Source organism: Microtus pennsylvanicus, chromosome 11 (genome assembly GCF_037038515.1).
Source record: "Microtus pennsylvanicus isolate mMicPen1 chromosome 11, mMicPen1.hap1, whole genome shotgun sequence".
Lineage (NCBI taxonomy): Eukaryota > Metazoa > Chordata > Mammalia > Rodentia > Cricetidae > Microtus > Microtus pennsylvanicus.
This window is the reverse complement of record NC_134589.1, coordinates 78,141,206-78,156,073: the sequence shown is the minus strand read 5'-3', so window position 1 is coordinate 78,156,073 and position 14,868 is coordinate 78,141,206. Positions and strand designations below refer to the sequence as shown.

Here is a 14,868-nt window from a genome sequence, read left to right as displayed (position 1 = left end):
GGCACATCCCCAAATCCTCTAATTCAGACTTGGCCATGGGAAGTATAATGGCAGACACTCAACTAGAGTGCTTTAAAAGAAAGCTGCAGGAATGGGAAGAGACAAGGATCTCAATTGAAGTAGAATGAATGAACGTTCTGGGAAACAAGGGACATTGCGATGGGCCCTTCAAGAGTGCTGACACCAGGATACTAGATGTGAAGGGAGAAATACTTCAAATAATTAAGGTCACTTTGAAACAGGACTTGAAGGTAAAATAGCGCTTCACAATTCACAAAGAGAACAGGCCAATGATGAGAAATTTGCAATAGGCAGAATGCTGATATAAGACGAGATATCAGATAGAAGCCACGGAATGTCAGTTTTCAACATGTGACTGATGGGTTTTCATTCAGTTTTGGACGACATGGAAAGATGGCCCAAATATTTTCTCTATTTTTGCCTTTCATATTGTTTTGTTAAAGTGCCATCAAACTGGGTGATAGCTGTCCATGCCTTTAATTCTAGCATTTGGGGTATAGAGGCAGGCAGATCTCCATGAGTTCGAGGTCAGCCTGGTCTACAGTGTGAGTTCTAGGACAGCCAGGGCTACATAAAGGACCTGGTTTTGTAAAACAACAATCAAAGCACCATCAACTTGTCTTTGTCAACTATTTTTACTTACTATTCTTTTACATTTTGTCTTTATTTGTTATGTTTATGTTATATTTAAAGCAAAGTGTCATTATGTAGCCCAGGCTAGATTCCAACACAGAATCTTGAGAGCTGACTTCTAAAGTGCTGAGATTACATAACTATATCATTATGCCTGGCTCTTGCCAATTTTAAACAAAGCAATAGTAATAATTTGTGTGTCATAAATTGGAGAAAGGGGGGAAATTTGAAAGGTTGCTGATTGGCTTGCTGTTAAATATAGAGATGTTTTCTGCTAATGAGAGGATGAAGCTTTCTTGATCTTTTAAAAACTAAACATAAGAATAAATTTGGTATGTGTACAACTTGTGCTAGAATTTTGTACCCAGATCCCTTTCCTGCTCTCTGTAGTATTACTTATTTTATTGATAAGTTGTAGATGGTTAAATGAAACCAAGTCCCCAGGCAGTATATAATAAATGTTTTCTAGTATCTCTCAAAAAACAGGAAAAGGTACCTTAATTTTGGATTCAATAAAACTTTTGTTTTCAAGAGATCTTTTTCCTTAGTCTGCCTTGCTCGATCCGAGGCATTCCTTACCTGACTCTCTGGCAGAGGAGAGAAATTTCACTCTGCAGAATCCTTTAATCCCTTGCTATATTAAGGATGATATTTGGACAAACAGCATCAGCTCCCTATGGGCTTTGATAGAGCAGCAGAATCTCGGGCTTCATATCTAAATCAAGTCTGCATTTTAACAAGATTTCTAGATGATTTCTATACACATGAAGTTTGAAAACCACTGTCCTATTTTTTTAAGCCAAAACTTTTCTGAATCTTCTATATTATTTTGAGCCTGAGAGCTTATGCATTTGGATAAATATTCTTCTCTATCACAGGAAGAATCCTGATATCTAGAACCAATTTCAACCCACTGCCATCCCATGACCATATAAAAAGCTTAAGGCTTTATCCATAAGGTTCCCAAATGCACAGCTACTATTATTGATGACTGCGGCTTTTTTGTTTATTATGTTTTGAGATCTGAACCATTGCATTAATGACTTCATCTCTCCAAACACACTGCAAACATTCAAGATATACACTATAGTTAAATTTCCATAAATCATCGCAAAACCACTCTGCTCCCATATGGAGATAAAAAAAAAATCACTGTTTTGCCAGGGGAAATTCATTTTAAAGTCCACCATTTGACATTTTTTTGAATGTGATTTTACAGTCTCATACTTCATAAAACTTGAATTTTATGTGTGGTTTTCTCTCTCTCTCTCTCTCTCTCTCTCTCTCTCTCTCTCTCTCTCTCTCTCTCACACACACACACACACACACACACACACACACACACTATCTTTGATGCACAAATGAATGTTGGGCCATGACCTAACGGTATGCTTTCCAAACAAACACTACAGACTCAAGCCTGACCTTCTTTCATCCAATTATTTTGAACTGCTTGAGGTCCAGAGATGGTTTTACAGCAGAACACTTATGTCTAGCAGTTCATCGAAAGATCAGAGTGAGAAATGGGATACAAAGATTCAGAGAAATCACTCAGAGTATCTCAGCAAAATTTATCACTGAATTTGAAAAGCCACTACTGTGTTTTAAAAATCCTCATGACTGGCATAGATACTACACAGTCTTATACCTTTGCACGACTTTCAGACCTGTGTGTATTTTGGATCCATTCTAATTGTAGGCTTCTAATTATTGTCACTTGATTTAGGTAAGCATCAGAATAGTGCTTGATTTCTTGCAACCATTTCTCCATACTACATCCCTGAAAGTCCACAAAGCAGTTCCATTTCCTTTATTGAAAATAATTTCTCTCTCTTAAAAGTTTATTTGTATAAAACTATGTTTAATCTACTAAAGAAGGTTTACTCTTAAGGGTTCCTAAGTCTTCTCATGAGTTTCTCTGGTCATTACTAAGAGTACCATATATGGTTCTGCTGCAGTGTGTGAGCAACTACTCCCATCCACCATTTAACAGACTGATTGCATGTGGGTGGGTGTTTTTAAATACTTATTTTCTTTAGCTAGACAAATCTAACCCATGATAGGGATAAGTAAAATTAAACGGATTATTTATTTCATGGTTTCCTTTCCTTGACTGTGTCAAATGTTTTGTGACTATAACCAGTGGCCCAAATGTGCTATTATTCTCAAATGCATTGATTATGGAACTGTTTTCCATAAAATTCATTATAAGAGTAATGTTTCTTAGAACAGTAATAAAGATTTGCTAACAGTGCCTAGGAGACCCATAGTGCCCACACGAAAATGAATACTACGAGGGAGTTACAAGCTAAATTTTTAGAAACGAAGTGTTTGAATCAAAAAGCGTTCGAAGTGCCACTTATATGCCTAAAAGGCAGAGAGTCAAATGGTTCTTAATATGATTCTCTAAGAAATGAACTCACATCTAATTCATATCTACTCTCAACGTCCCAATACCATTGACCTATGACTCTCATGCATTGCTGACTGGTTGGAACAGGATATTACTAGTAGGTTAAAACTACTACTAAGGGCTGATTATGATGATAGTAAGAGGTAAACCCAGTGCAAACACTTACCAATGCCACTGAAAATAAAACTTAGTCCGTTATGAATGGACTAAGCTACCTTAATGTACCACTATCAAAAATGCATTGTGTTTTCACCAATTAATCTCATATTCTTGTTCTCATTGTTTCCCATGGTTTAATGTCTTGGTGTATTTTTATATTACTAATAAAGTAAAATTATAAAATTGAACATTGACTTAATAAATAATAAGGTATGTGCAGACTGACAGTAATGAGAGAAAAACCTAGCCAGGCAGTGATGGCGCACGCCTTTAATTCTAGCACTTGAGAGGCAGAGGCAGGTGGATCTTTGTGAGTTTGAGGTCAGCCTGGTCTAATTCCAGGACAGGCTCCAAAACTACAGAGAAACCCTGTCTCAAGAGACAGACAGAGAGAGAGAGAGAGAGAGAGAGAGAGAGAGAGAGAGAGAGAGAGAGAAACCTTTTTAAAATACCACATTGTGCAATAAAATAATGTCCCATTTTTAAGGACTTGTTCAATTATTATGCATCTGTATTTAAAGGTGACAGTCCTACGTAGATCTCTGGTGATGCTTTTATTTACTGATATTTGGAAACAAAATTGTCTCCAACTCAGGTTTTCTATACATTTATAAACGCATATACATAAATGTGAATCCTGATCAGAAGTGATGTCATGGCATGAGTTCATGTCATTTTCTTTCTTACAGGTGAATTGCAATTAATTTCTGCTTTTTGCATCCATATCCTATTTATTTTTTTTAATTTATTTATTTATTAAAGATTTCTGTCTCTTCCCCGCCACCGCCTCCCATTTCCCTCCCCCTCCCCCATTTAAGTCTCCCCCCAGCCCTAAAAGCAATCAGGGTTCCCTGGCCTGTGGGAAGTCCAAGGAACCCCCACCTCCATCCAGGTCTAGTAAGTTGAGCATCCAAACTGCCTAGGCTCCCACAAAGCCAGTGCGTGCAGTAGGATCAGAAACCCATTGCCATTGTTCTTGAGTTCTCAGTAGTCCTCATTGTCCGCTATGTTCAGAGTGTCCGGTATACAAATGGATGGAAATAGAAAACACTATCCTGAGTGAGGTAAGCCAGACCCAAAAAGAGGAACATGGGATGTACTCACTCATATTTGGTTTCTAGCCATAAACCAAGGACATTGAGCTTATAATTAGTGATCCTAGAGAAGCTAAATAAGGAGAACCCAAAGAAAAACATATAGGCATCCTCCTGAATATTAACCTTCAGCAAGCGATGAAAGGAGACAGAGACAGAGACCCAAATTGGAGCACAGGACTGAAATCTCAAGGTCCAAATCAGGAGCAGAAAGAGAGAGAGCACGAGCATGGAACTCAGGACCGCGAGGGGTACACCCACACATTGAGACAATGGGGATGTTCTATTGGGAACTCACCAAGGCCAGCTGGCCTGGGTCTGGAAAAGCCTGGGATAAAACCGGACTCTCCATATCCTATTTAAATTTAGCATGCAGGTTGTAGGCTTTGGTGATACAACCAAAAATAATGTAATGACTCAGATTTAGGAATTTTATGATTAAAAAATATTAATGAAGCACTTCAATACACGGCTACCATCTGATGTGTTCTAAAGGAAATCTAATTATTTTCATTACGAATGCTATGTAAGTCACGTCATCCACATGTGCATTTATTTCCTCTTAGTTCTTAATCACTCTGAGAGACTGCTAAGCTTTCCTCTAGAGGAAATTCAAAGTCAGGAGAAAACTAGGTCTGTTTTAAGTCAATCCTACACGGTCTATCCAACTGTCTTTTTAACTTGCCTGCCCTAGCTCACTCAGAGATGACTGTTCTTTCATCTTGAAAAACAGGGCATGAGAAAACGCGTTTGTCTTCCACTTGGAATATTTTAGCCTGAGCTAACAAAAATGATATGATTTGGCTTTTGAAGAGTAGCAGTAGCCAAGAAATACATGTAATGTGCTGTATCATCGCGTTAGATACCAAAACCCTGGGCAACAAAGTGACCTTAAATGCTTTACTCTTGATTTCCAAGTCGTTAGGAGAGTTCTGCAAATGTATTCAAATCACTGATTTTCTCATCACACAGCCCCTTATGTCTGCTCACGAAAGCACAAGATGGCATGCAGCTAAATGTTATTCATCTTTAATCATTACTATTTAAGACTTATCAAAAGTTAATATTATCCCTCCTGTACAGTTGTATGAATTTATGGGAGGTGGGTCTCATTTTCTTTAATGGTGTAGCTACTAGAAGGTCAGCTTCACTCAAGTAGCTGACCCCACACCCAGAAATATATAAATAAAACAATTGGAGTTGATGGATTATCAAGTTTAAAATAATACAAGACAACAGAAAGTTCCAGGGCTGGGTATGGGAAGAGCTTAGATTAGGAATTAAGGTAAATATGATAAAAATGTCACGTGAAATTTGAAAAGAATTTTAAAAATTTAAATAATAAAAAACTAAAAAAATAATCCAATGTTTTTTCCTAGTAATGCACTTCTATAAAGTAGCTATTATTTTATTGTTATCCTAAATTATAAAGGAGAAAATGGAGCATAAATAGACGTAAAGCAATTTTGCTAGACATGGAAAATATGTGATGAAGAACCTCTGGGCAACCCTCAAAAGTTCTTAATAAATTTTAAAACTCTATTTCGAAAGTATTTATTTAGTACATAGGCAGATGTATAGTCGGGGTATGTGTGTGGGTTCCCATAATATATAAATACCTGGATAAATCAGCATTATAAATAACTATTCACTCAAATCAACAATTTGCATTAAATCATTTTATTAACACAATGATTTTACTGAGTGCTTTTTCTCTAGCTGGTCTTGCCTAGAAAACATTGTCAAACCTGTGAATGTTGTTCTTAATAATTTTTCCACTAAATGGATGAGTAACAAGCATTGCCCACGCTATCTTACTGAAATGTCTCCCATTTTCTATTTCCTCTGTCTGTGGATGTGTATGATTGACAGTAATGAATGAGAAGATGGTCAGAACTGCAAAAGGGAGGAGGAGAGGAAACTGGAAAGGTAGAAATGATCTTCATTAGTTCAACCTCAGTTCTTTGTATGGAAAATATTTGGGGACTCATTGCTCCTCTTTGGCTTTGAAGTTATTTACCCTTTGTTTACATTACAAAATGGGCACTTGGCCTCTTTTTAATGTATTGCTTGTTTTATGTACCCTAGCAGGGTTGTACAGTGGGGGAATGCTGTCTTTGGGGCAAAATGGTAACCATTCCTCATTCAGTCACATGGCAGATAAGGGACTTTAAGCACATTAAGACCTTTCATAGTCTTAAGTTTTTTTTTTTGTTTTTCCATCAAGATTGGATAGAGATAATTCATTCACAATATAGGCAGTCAAAGCTTAAATAATGTTCATAAATACTACTCCTCTATAAAATAATTGTAAATATTGATATAAGAAATTATTTTTATTTTAGAGTTCCTAGTGAGAAAAAGGTCATATTAATATATGCGCTATCTCAGAATTGTTACTATCATCTTCATGTGCTAGCCAAGTGGTTTTCAAGGTTTTCACATTCCATCCAAGATATAGTTATCCAAGATGCTCATTAAGAGCAGAAGCAAGGGGGGGCTGGAGAGATGGCTCAGTGGTTAAGAGCATTGCCTGCTCTTCCAAAGGTCTTGAGTTCAATTCCCAGCAACCACATGGTGGCTCACAACCATCTGTAAGGAGGTCTGGCGCCCTCTTCTGGCCTTCAGGCATACAGACAGAATATTGTATACATAATAAATACATACATACATACATACATACATACATACATAAATAAATAAATAAATACCTAGCAGAAGCAAGTTCCTCTCTCGAGCATCTTGATTATTATGCTCACAAGATGATAAACCCAGATTCATAGTTTTTGAGGCTCTGGCTCTCAGTAAAAGGGATGGTGTCTAGAATCTGTCCAGCAGCCTTGAATTCGATCTACTGGTGGAAATTACTATTTCCTAAACTCTTCCCATGGGAACTGACTGTAACTTCCTGTTTCACAAATACCCCATTCCATGTTTATGTATGACAAGTCCAATTTTGGATACATTCCTCGGTAGCTTGTTTGATGGTTTCTAGGAACTATTGCCCTTTCTTTTACTGTAGATTATTTTTTTTATCAAAGTCTGAACTATCTCATATCTGAGATATTTCTATAAAAAAGCAGACAATCATTAGATTGCATTTGAGATACCAGTTTGGACCATGACATCTTACTATCAGGAGATGTACAACCTTTAAAAAATATCCTTGTCCTTTGAGGAGGACACCCCACTTCTTAGGATGGGAATGAAAATTTTACTGGAGTATGGATTCTGGGCTGAGAATTTGTTTATAGTGCCATTGACTTACCACTAGAACTTACATAAAATCTTGAAATTTACTTTCAAATCAGTTTCATAAGAAAGTAGACACTTCATTTAAAAGATCTCTAGATTAAATCATTCTAATAAAATATAGTCACTTAAAATTCCACAATGTGCTTCAATGTAGTCTATGGTGTTCGTTATTTAATAACAAACCAAAGATAAGGAACTTCACCAGTTTCTAATTTGTTTTGCTAATTTTGAAATTAAGGGACCAGTTTCCAGAATTGTAACCTTCAACTATCCATATAAAAATATTTTTAAAGACAGAATGTGACATTTCTTTACATGCCATATGTAAAGACATAGTGCGTGCTTCTGCTTGAGGGATATATTTTGGGCTACGTTAGATCACTCTATTAATTATTAATATACACTAGATTCTTTTGCATATATCTCTTAAAATACTTCTTACAGCTCAATATGTACTATTCCTTGAACTTATGGTTTCTATGCTTGTATGTTAAGAGTCAAGGGTTAAAAGTATCATTATAACAGTATACCCTTATTACATGCTTGAGAATATCCACTGATGAGCAGCATATGGGTCCCCAAAATTACTGTTAAATGAATAGCAGCATTCATTTGCCAAATGAATGGACTGTGTATTTTTAAGGAACATTATCCATTCAGTTCCACTCAAAACGACTAGACCCAGTAGCATTTTTGAGAGTTCCAAAATCTTAATGAGAAAAAAAAATATGTTTTTTGAGATGTAGGATGTGAATATTGAAGAACCAATTACTCATTTCTTCATGGTGGCTTCTTTGCTGACATGAAACCAAATATGTTACACTTAGAATATTCTATATTAGAGGAGGTCTCATATCATTCAGCACTAAACTAACCACTTGAATGCTTTATTTTTTTTTCTTTTATCATATCTTATGCATGATCTAAGGTCATGTGATAATGTGATCATGTTTCATAGATAGGGGAAGATTCACAACCACATAGATCTACATCTGAACCCCATGTGCACCACTTCCTACTTCTAAAAGGAGGATTCTGTACCCTTTCCTTCAGCCTCTGACACCTTGTGTGCCTCTAATGATACCTCCCTTATGGTGAGGTTGAAAGGTTTCATTAGACTTCAAAATGCTTAGATTGCTAGTTCACACATCACACTCTCTTTGCAGGTTCTGATAAATACAGAGGCCAGCTGCTACACAGGTGTTCAGAAACAGCTGTGTTTTGTTTCTGTTTTGTGCAGTCATGTGTGCTTCCTCTTACAGATGGATATACAACTGATGACATCGAGTTTTACTGGCGCGGCGATGATAATGCAGTCACTGGGGTGACGAAGATCGAGCTCCCTCAGTTCTCCATCGTAGATTATAAACTCATCACCAAGAAGGTGGTCTTCTCTACAGGTTTGTAGTGGGAGGGGGGCTTCAGCAAAGAAAACTTTGGCACATTTTTTTTTAAGCATTTCTTTTCTTGGGACTGTTTCCTAGGAACCAATTATATAGAAGTCATCCTATAGCTCCTATTTCCCAAGAGGTCCTATAGTACCGTTCAGAAACACACAGGTATTTTCTGAAGTCAATTTCAAGCAGAGCCCAGCCCTTCTCCTCTTTTCTCATATGCCATAGACAAAGAAAGGCAGAGGAATTAGGATCTTGGTCAGACATAGGCAGATTTTTTTATCACATTTTTGTCAGTTATTATGGGTTGCCAAGGGCAGTTCATTCAGCACCTATCACTGTAGTAAGGCATGCTTTAAACTCAGTACCCTAGAAGGCCACGTTTTTCTTAGAGCATGGGATTTGCATTAGCTCCACCTATTCTTTGTGCTAAGGTCTTCCAAATGTTGAGATGACCCGGGCTCCCTTATCACTTTGTCTCTTACATCTGAGATGTTGTGGATGGTCGCATGAGCTCATGTACAAAGAATGTAAGAAAGCATTCTTTTGCTAGAAACTTCTTTGGTGAAAGTAATAAGCTTGCTGGAATATTCCCCTTGCTGTTTGTTCTTGTTGAAATGAATCCAACAGGCACATAAATAACTATTGCTTTAGATTTGGAGGATCGACTTTCTGCTAAGGATTCAGAAACTTGTAGAGCTGTAAACCACTTCTAGCAAAAGCTGTGTTGTGATTTCGTGAAAATGCAAAGTTGTCTCTAGCCTAAGAGGGGTGAAAAAAAAACAGGCTAGAAGCTTTCTATAAGCCTGAGGTTCCTCAATCCCCATAACAAGGTGGAGAGGACTTCCTTGTCTTGATTGCTTTCTACAGTGTGAACCTTTTACTCTCCAAGGCTATATACTCCTACGTGTCTTTTCTGTAATGTTATCTCCCCAGAGGTCTACAATGAAAGGACAAAAACGTGTGTTTTCTTTTTTTTTTTTTGGACTGGGGAGGGGAGTGGGTAGGGGCTGTTGTTTGGGTTTTTTGATAGCCTAGCACATACTAAGAGCTATGTCCCTAGGATGACATTGATTCTTTATATACAAAATAATCTTATTTAAAAGTGGCAATTCTCTAAATTTTCGTGAGTGATTTCTTTTTTCTTCTTTTTACTTTTCTGTAGTAATAAGAGCGGCGGGGCTGTGTCCCCAGCACCCCAGCCGCCTGGCTAGCTCATACCCCGAAATAATTACACAGACACTGTATTCTTTTAAACACTGCTTGGCCCATTCTATCTAGCCTCTTCTAGGCTAACTCTCACACCTGGACTAGCCCATTTCTAATATTCTATGTAGCACAGCTAGGTGTGCTTACCGGGAAGATTCTAGCCTACGTCCATCCTGGGTTGGAGCTTCATTGCGTGTGTCTCAGAGAGCAGAGCCCTCTCGTCTGCCCTGGAGATGGGAGCATGGCGTCTTTCCTAAGGCGCCTGCTCCCGAGAGGAGAGCTGTCGAGTCTGAGCTCACTTCCTCTTCCTCCCAGCATTCTGTTCTGTTTACTCCACCCACCTGTGTTCTAACCTATGAGGGCCAGCAAAGCAGTTTCTTTATTTTTTTTAACCAATGACCTTCCTCCATCACTTTTCTTTCTTTCTTTCTTTCTTTCTTTCTTTCTTTCTTTCTTTTTGACTAGTGGTTCTCAGCGTTCCTAATGCTGAGCTCCTTTAATACTGCTTTTCACGTGGTGACCTCCAACCATAACATTATATCCCTTGCTACTTCATAACTCTAATTCTGTTACCGTTTGGAATAGTAATATAGGCATATGCTTGTGGTTTCCAATGATCATAGGTGATCCCCGTGAACGGGTCATTTGACCACTAAAGGGGTCATGGCTCACAGTTTGAGAATCACTGCCTTAGACAAAAAAAGAGGAAACAGAGTGAAAACCCATGCAGAGGCCTGGGTTCTCATCACAGACATAAGATGCCTACTATGGTTTCTGAAGATGCTTTTACTACCACTAGAGCCTACAGCCTTATTCTTATATTTAAAAAAAATACAGGCTAAATGTAGTAAGAGTTGAAAGAGGGAACCAAGTGACTTCTAAATTGCACTGCCCTCACAGTTACAGAGGATGAATGTTTTGGATGTAATATATGGGGCTGAGCAAGAAGAGCAAAGAGTCTTTAGCTGCTGGTAAGAACAGAATGTATTCCACACTTGAATCTTACTGCTCATTAAAACACCTGGGATCGCAGACCAGATTTACAGGAAAAATATGCTCCTCACCAGTAGCTAAAATTACATTTAGGAAAGATGTGCAAACTTTTTATGGGCCTTTACTGGAAAATACCCTATAACTATTGATTGATAATGATGATGTTCTCAAATTGCCTTTCTAGGTTCTTACCCCAGATTGTCCCTTAGCTTTAAGCTGAAGAGAAACATCGGCTATTTTATCCTGCAGACGTACATGCCGTCCATTCTGATTACCATCCTCTCGTGGGTCTCCTTCTGGATTAACTATGATGCTTCCGCTGCACGAGTTGCATTAGGTAGGCCATCTGCAAACTGTGGAGTCCTCTGTCTCCATCCTCCCTATTTCCTTTGATCCTTTTCCCCCATCTCCCTCTCTGCCTGTTTCCTTTCTCCTTCCCCATGTGTGCGTGCACGTGAGCACTTGTGTGTGTGTGTGTGTGTGTATGTGTGTGAGCACATGAACTTTCCTCACCCGGAATTTTGTGATACACAATAAGACTGGACTTTTCCCATTACAGGAGTTCACCACGAGACTTTGATGATCGTCATCTGATTTAGCACTAAATCAATTAAACACAAATTAAAATTCTTCCATGTCAAAATTAGTTAATGGTAGAGCTGTTAGTAATGAAATTGGTTTCAACAGTTTGATAGTCTTATCAAAACATATTTCATGTAATAATGCTTGCATAATTGCTCAATTTGTCTCCATGCTTCTTCACCTGTGAAATGTTTCCTTTTATCCCACCCCCAGCATGGAGTTGTGCTATATAACAAATGTATAAGCAAAATTTTTTTCTGAGGGCTTATCCACATTTCTAGGCAGCATAGAGAAGGCAGGAGACGAAAGAGTCAAAATGCTGGGACATCCTGTGTAGTTCTGCTCATCATATGCCTGACTTTTGTTCTCTGTCATAATACCAGATGTGAACAAATTGCATCCCATAAACATTTTGTGAGATTCAAGTAAAGTAAATTGTATGACCTCTTGCACAGATTTTTTTTCCCTTTAAAATAAGGGCTTGTTTGACTTCATCATAAGATCCTGATTCAGCGATTACACTCACAGAAAAGCCATTCATTTGCATTCAAAAAAACATTTGCTTGGCGTCTAACATGTGCTGACACAATGAGGTAATGAAGTTGCACTTTTTCTTTTTTGAAAGTTACATTCTAGTGGTAAGAGATAGATAAGAGGCATAACAGCAAGGGATGGAAGCAGCCTTGATGGCCACAAAGAAGAGAATGGATAACGAAAATGTGGTCCATATACATAAATAAATTTTATGCAATTGTAAAAAATGAAATTATAAAATTTGAGGAAAAGTAGATTAGTCTGGAAATTACATTGTGATGTTCTCAGAAAGAAAAATGTCACTCTGTTGTAATCATATGGAAACCCTAACTTCTAATATTTGTATGTAGAAGTATGTGCGTGGGTGTGAGAGAAACTGGAAATGTAATTATGAGATGTCCAAAAGAGGTCTTGAGAACAAGGAACAGCTGAGCGCATAGGAAAGCAGAAAGTTGGGTACTAGAGTAGAAAGGTAAAAGTGAGACAGAGAGCTGGAGGAGAAGATGGAAAATGAGTAATAAAAATAATGTTTGAAAATGTCATAATGAAACCTAAAACTTTGCCTGCCAATTTAAAAAAAAATGTAGGGCTAGAAACTGAAGAGCCACAAAACATGACAGCACCAGGCAAGTCTACAGGGGGAAGTAAGCAACATTTTGTAGCTATGCCTGGGAGTGTTGCCATGATCAAGGCTGACCTCCCCCAGAAGGTGTTACAGGAGAAAAGACTTCAAGAAAATAAAGATCCAGAAAAATGTCTGAGTGGTGACAGTCTAAGACCCTGACAAAAGCTCGGGGGTTGGAACAAATCAGGGACGTGATTGGGACCCTGCAGAGGACAGGATGGAGAGAAGTCAGAGGGAAAGAGAGTAGGCGACAGGAGACTAAGGGGTTGTGAAGGGATTCAGAGGTGTGGCTGAAAGCTTTGCCTTTATTCTACGTGAAATAGAGACACTGGATAGGTAAGAAATAGGGTATAATTTCAATTTTATGGTGGTAGTATTGAAAGCTGTTAGGTTAGGTTGAGATGGATCCAGGATAAAGGTAGGAGAGAGGAGCAGTGACCTCCAGGAATAAATTAAGTCTCTGTCATGTGTGTTCTTAGAATCACATAAATTATTTGTGTAGACTAACCCCAGACACAATTTCTATTGATTAGTTTTGTGATAGTTTCTCCTAAGCATTGAGAGATCTGCTGGAATAATGTCCGTATGTAATCGTATCTCTGTGCTGTTTTAGTGTTCATAAAATGCTAATAAAGAAATGGAAGCAAGACATCCTGTTTTCATAAAGTAAAATTCTAGTATCTGTTGTGTATCTATTGTACAAAGGAGTAACTTATTGATGTTTAAGAGAAACACTTAAGATATCTTTGTATTTGAACCATTTATTATTAGGTACGCAAGTATTTTCAAATGATATTCAGATCAATATAAAAGTCAGAAATGACAGGTTTAGTAGAGTATAATATCGAATATATAGCCTGTAGTAGAAATGATTAGGAGTAAAAGAAAATTGAAAGTGTTTCAAAATGATAAAGAACATCTGAAGTCTGTGAGAAAACACCTTATCTACAGTAAAACGGGCCCAGACTTCCATTCATGCAGGTACTCATGAGGTTCTACTAAAAACAAAATGAAAACCATTAAGGAGACAAACCTAAATGAGAAAACTGCACCAGAGAGTCTTTGGAAAATGAAAGAGAAGTTTTGAGGTATGATTTAGGATAGCTTGGAAGGTGAAGGTTTGTGACATCTGAGATCAGATGGTGAGAGTCCAACTTCCCATCATTGTAATCACGGCCTCTGTCTGGGCTTTGTCTGTTTTCTTGTCATTATTTTGCTACAAAGCTGAATTGTATCATAGGGAGGACTCTGAACACCCAATGATTTTACCTTCGAGTGACAACTTTGAGACTAACTGCTCTCCACTCTTAGAGATGTCTGCTCACCAGACATAAGATTATAGCCTGACCCAGAGTGACCTTTCCAATAAGAACCCCTATAATTTATCAGTGTCTCATATGTGTGTGTTATGTGGTTAGTTGTCCAACTAAAAACATGAAGCACTCTGCTTCCTGCCTCTGTAACCCTCTGCTTCCAGCTTCCAGATATTTGCACTAATTTGTGTTTCATCTGTATAATGTATTCATAGATCTCAAAACTATCTCTGAGGTTTTACTTTTTCACATTTAACTGTTTATAGGGATTATCATGGAAACCATTCAACTGGTATTCTTTGTCCTTGCCTTACATTGTGTTCCTTCATTTCCCACAATGCTACCAGAATGGTTTTCCTAAATTTAGGGTGTCCATATTTATGCTTCCCTGTCTGCATCTGAGCAGCATTTGTGTTCTCGTTCATTGAACAGGCCCTCATTTGACCCCCATTCTTCTCTAGTATATCTATGAGATCTTGAAATCTTGCTAAAGAGCTGTGGACTCTCTCAGATCCAACCTTTACAAAAAGTTTTTCCACCATGGTGTCTGTTGTAAACTTTCATCTCCAGTCTCTGTTTGTCTGGGAAACACCCACTCATTTTTCAGCAATCACCCCTAAAATCTACATTTTGCCTCTGATAC

General features: G+C 37.9%; 1 protein-coding gene across 2 annotated transcripts in view; it reads left to right on the top strand.

The window, feature by feature from the left end:
• Gabrb2 (gamma-aminobutyric acid type A receptor subunit beta2) overlaps positions 1-14,868 on the top strand; it is a 210,653-nt gene that overhangs the window by 165,100 nt on the left and 30,685 nt on the right. For both annotated transcript variants that reach the window (XM_075941301.1, XM_075941302.1), the window contains exons 7-8: positions 8,838-8,975; positions 11,356-11,508. In XM_075941301.1, coding sequence (XP_075797416.1) covers positions 8,838-8,975; positions 11,356-11,508 — 291 coding nt within the window. The remainder of the gene's footprint in view (positions 1-8,837; positions 8,976-11,355; positions 11,509-14,868) is intronic.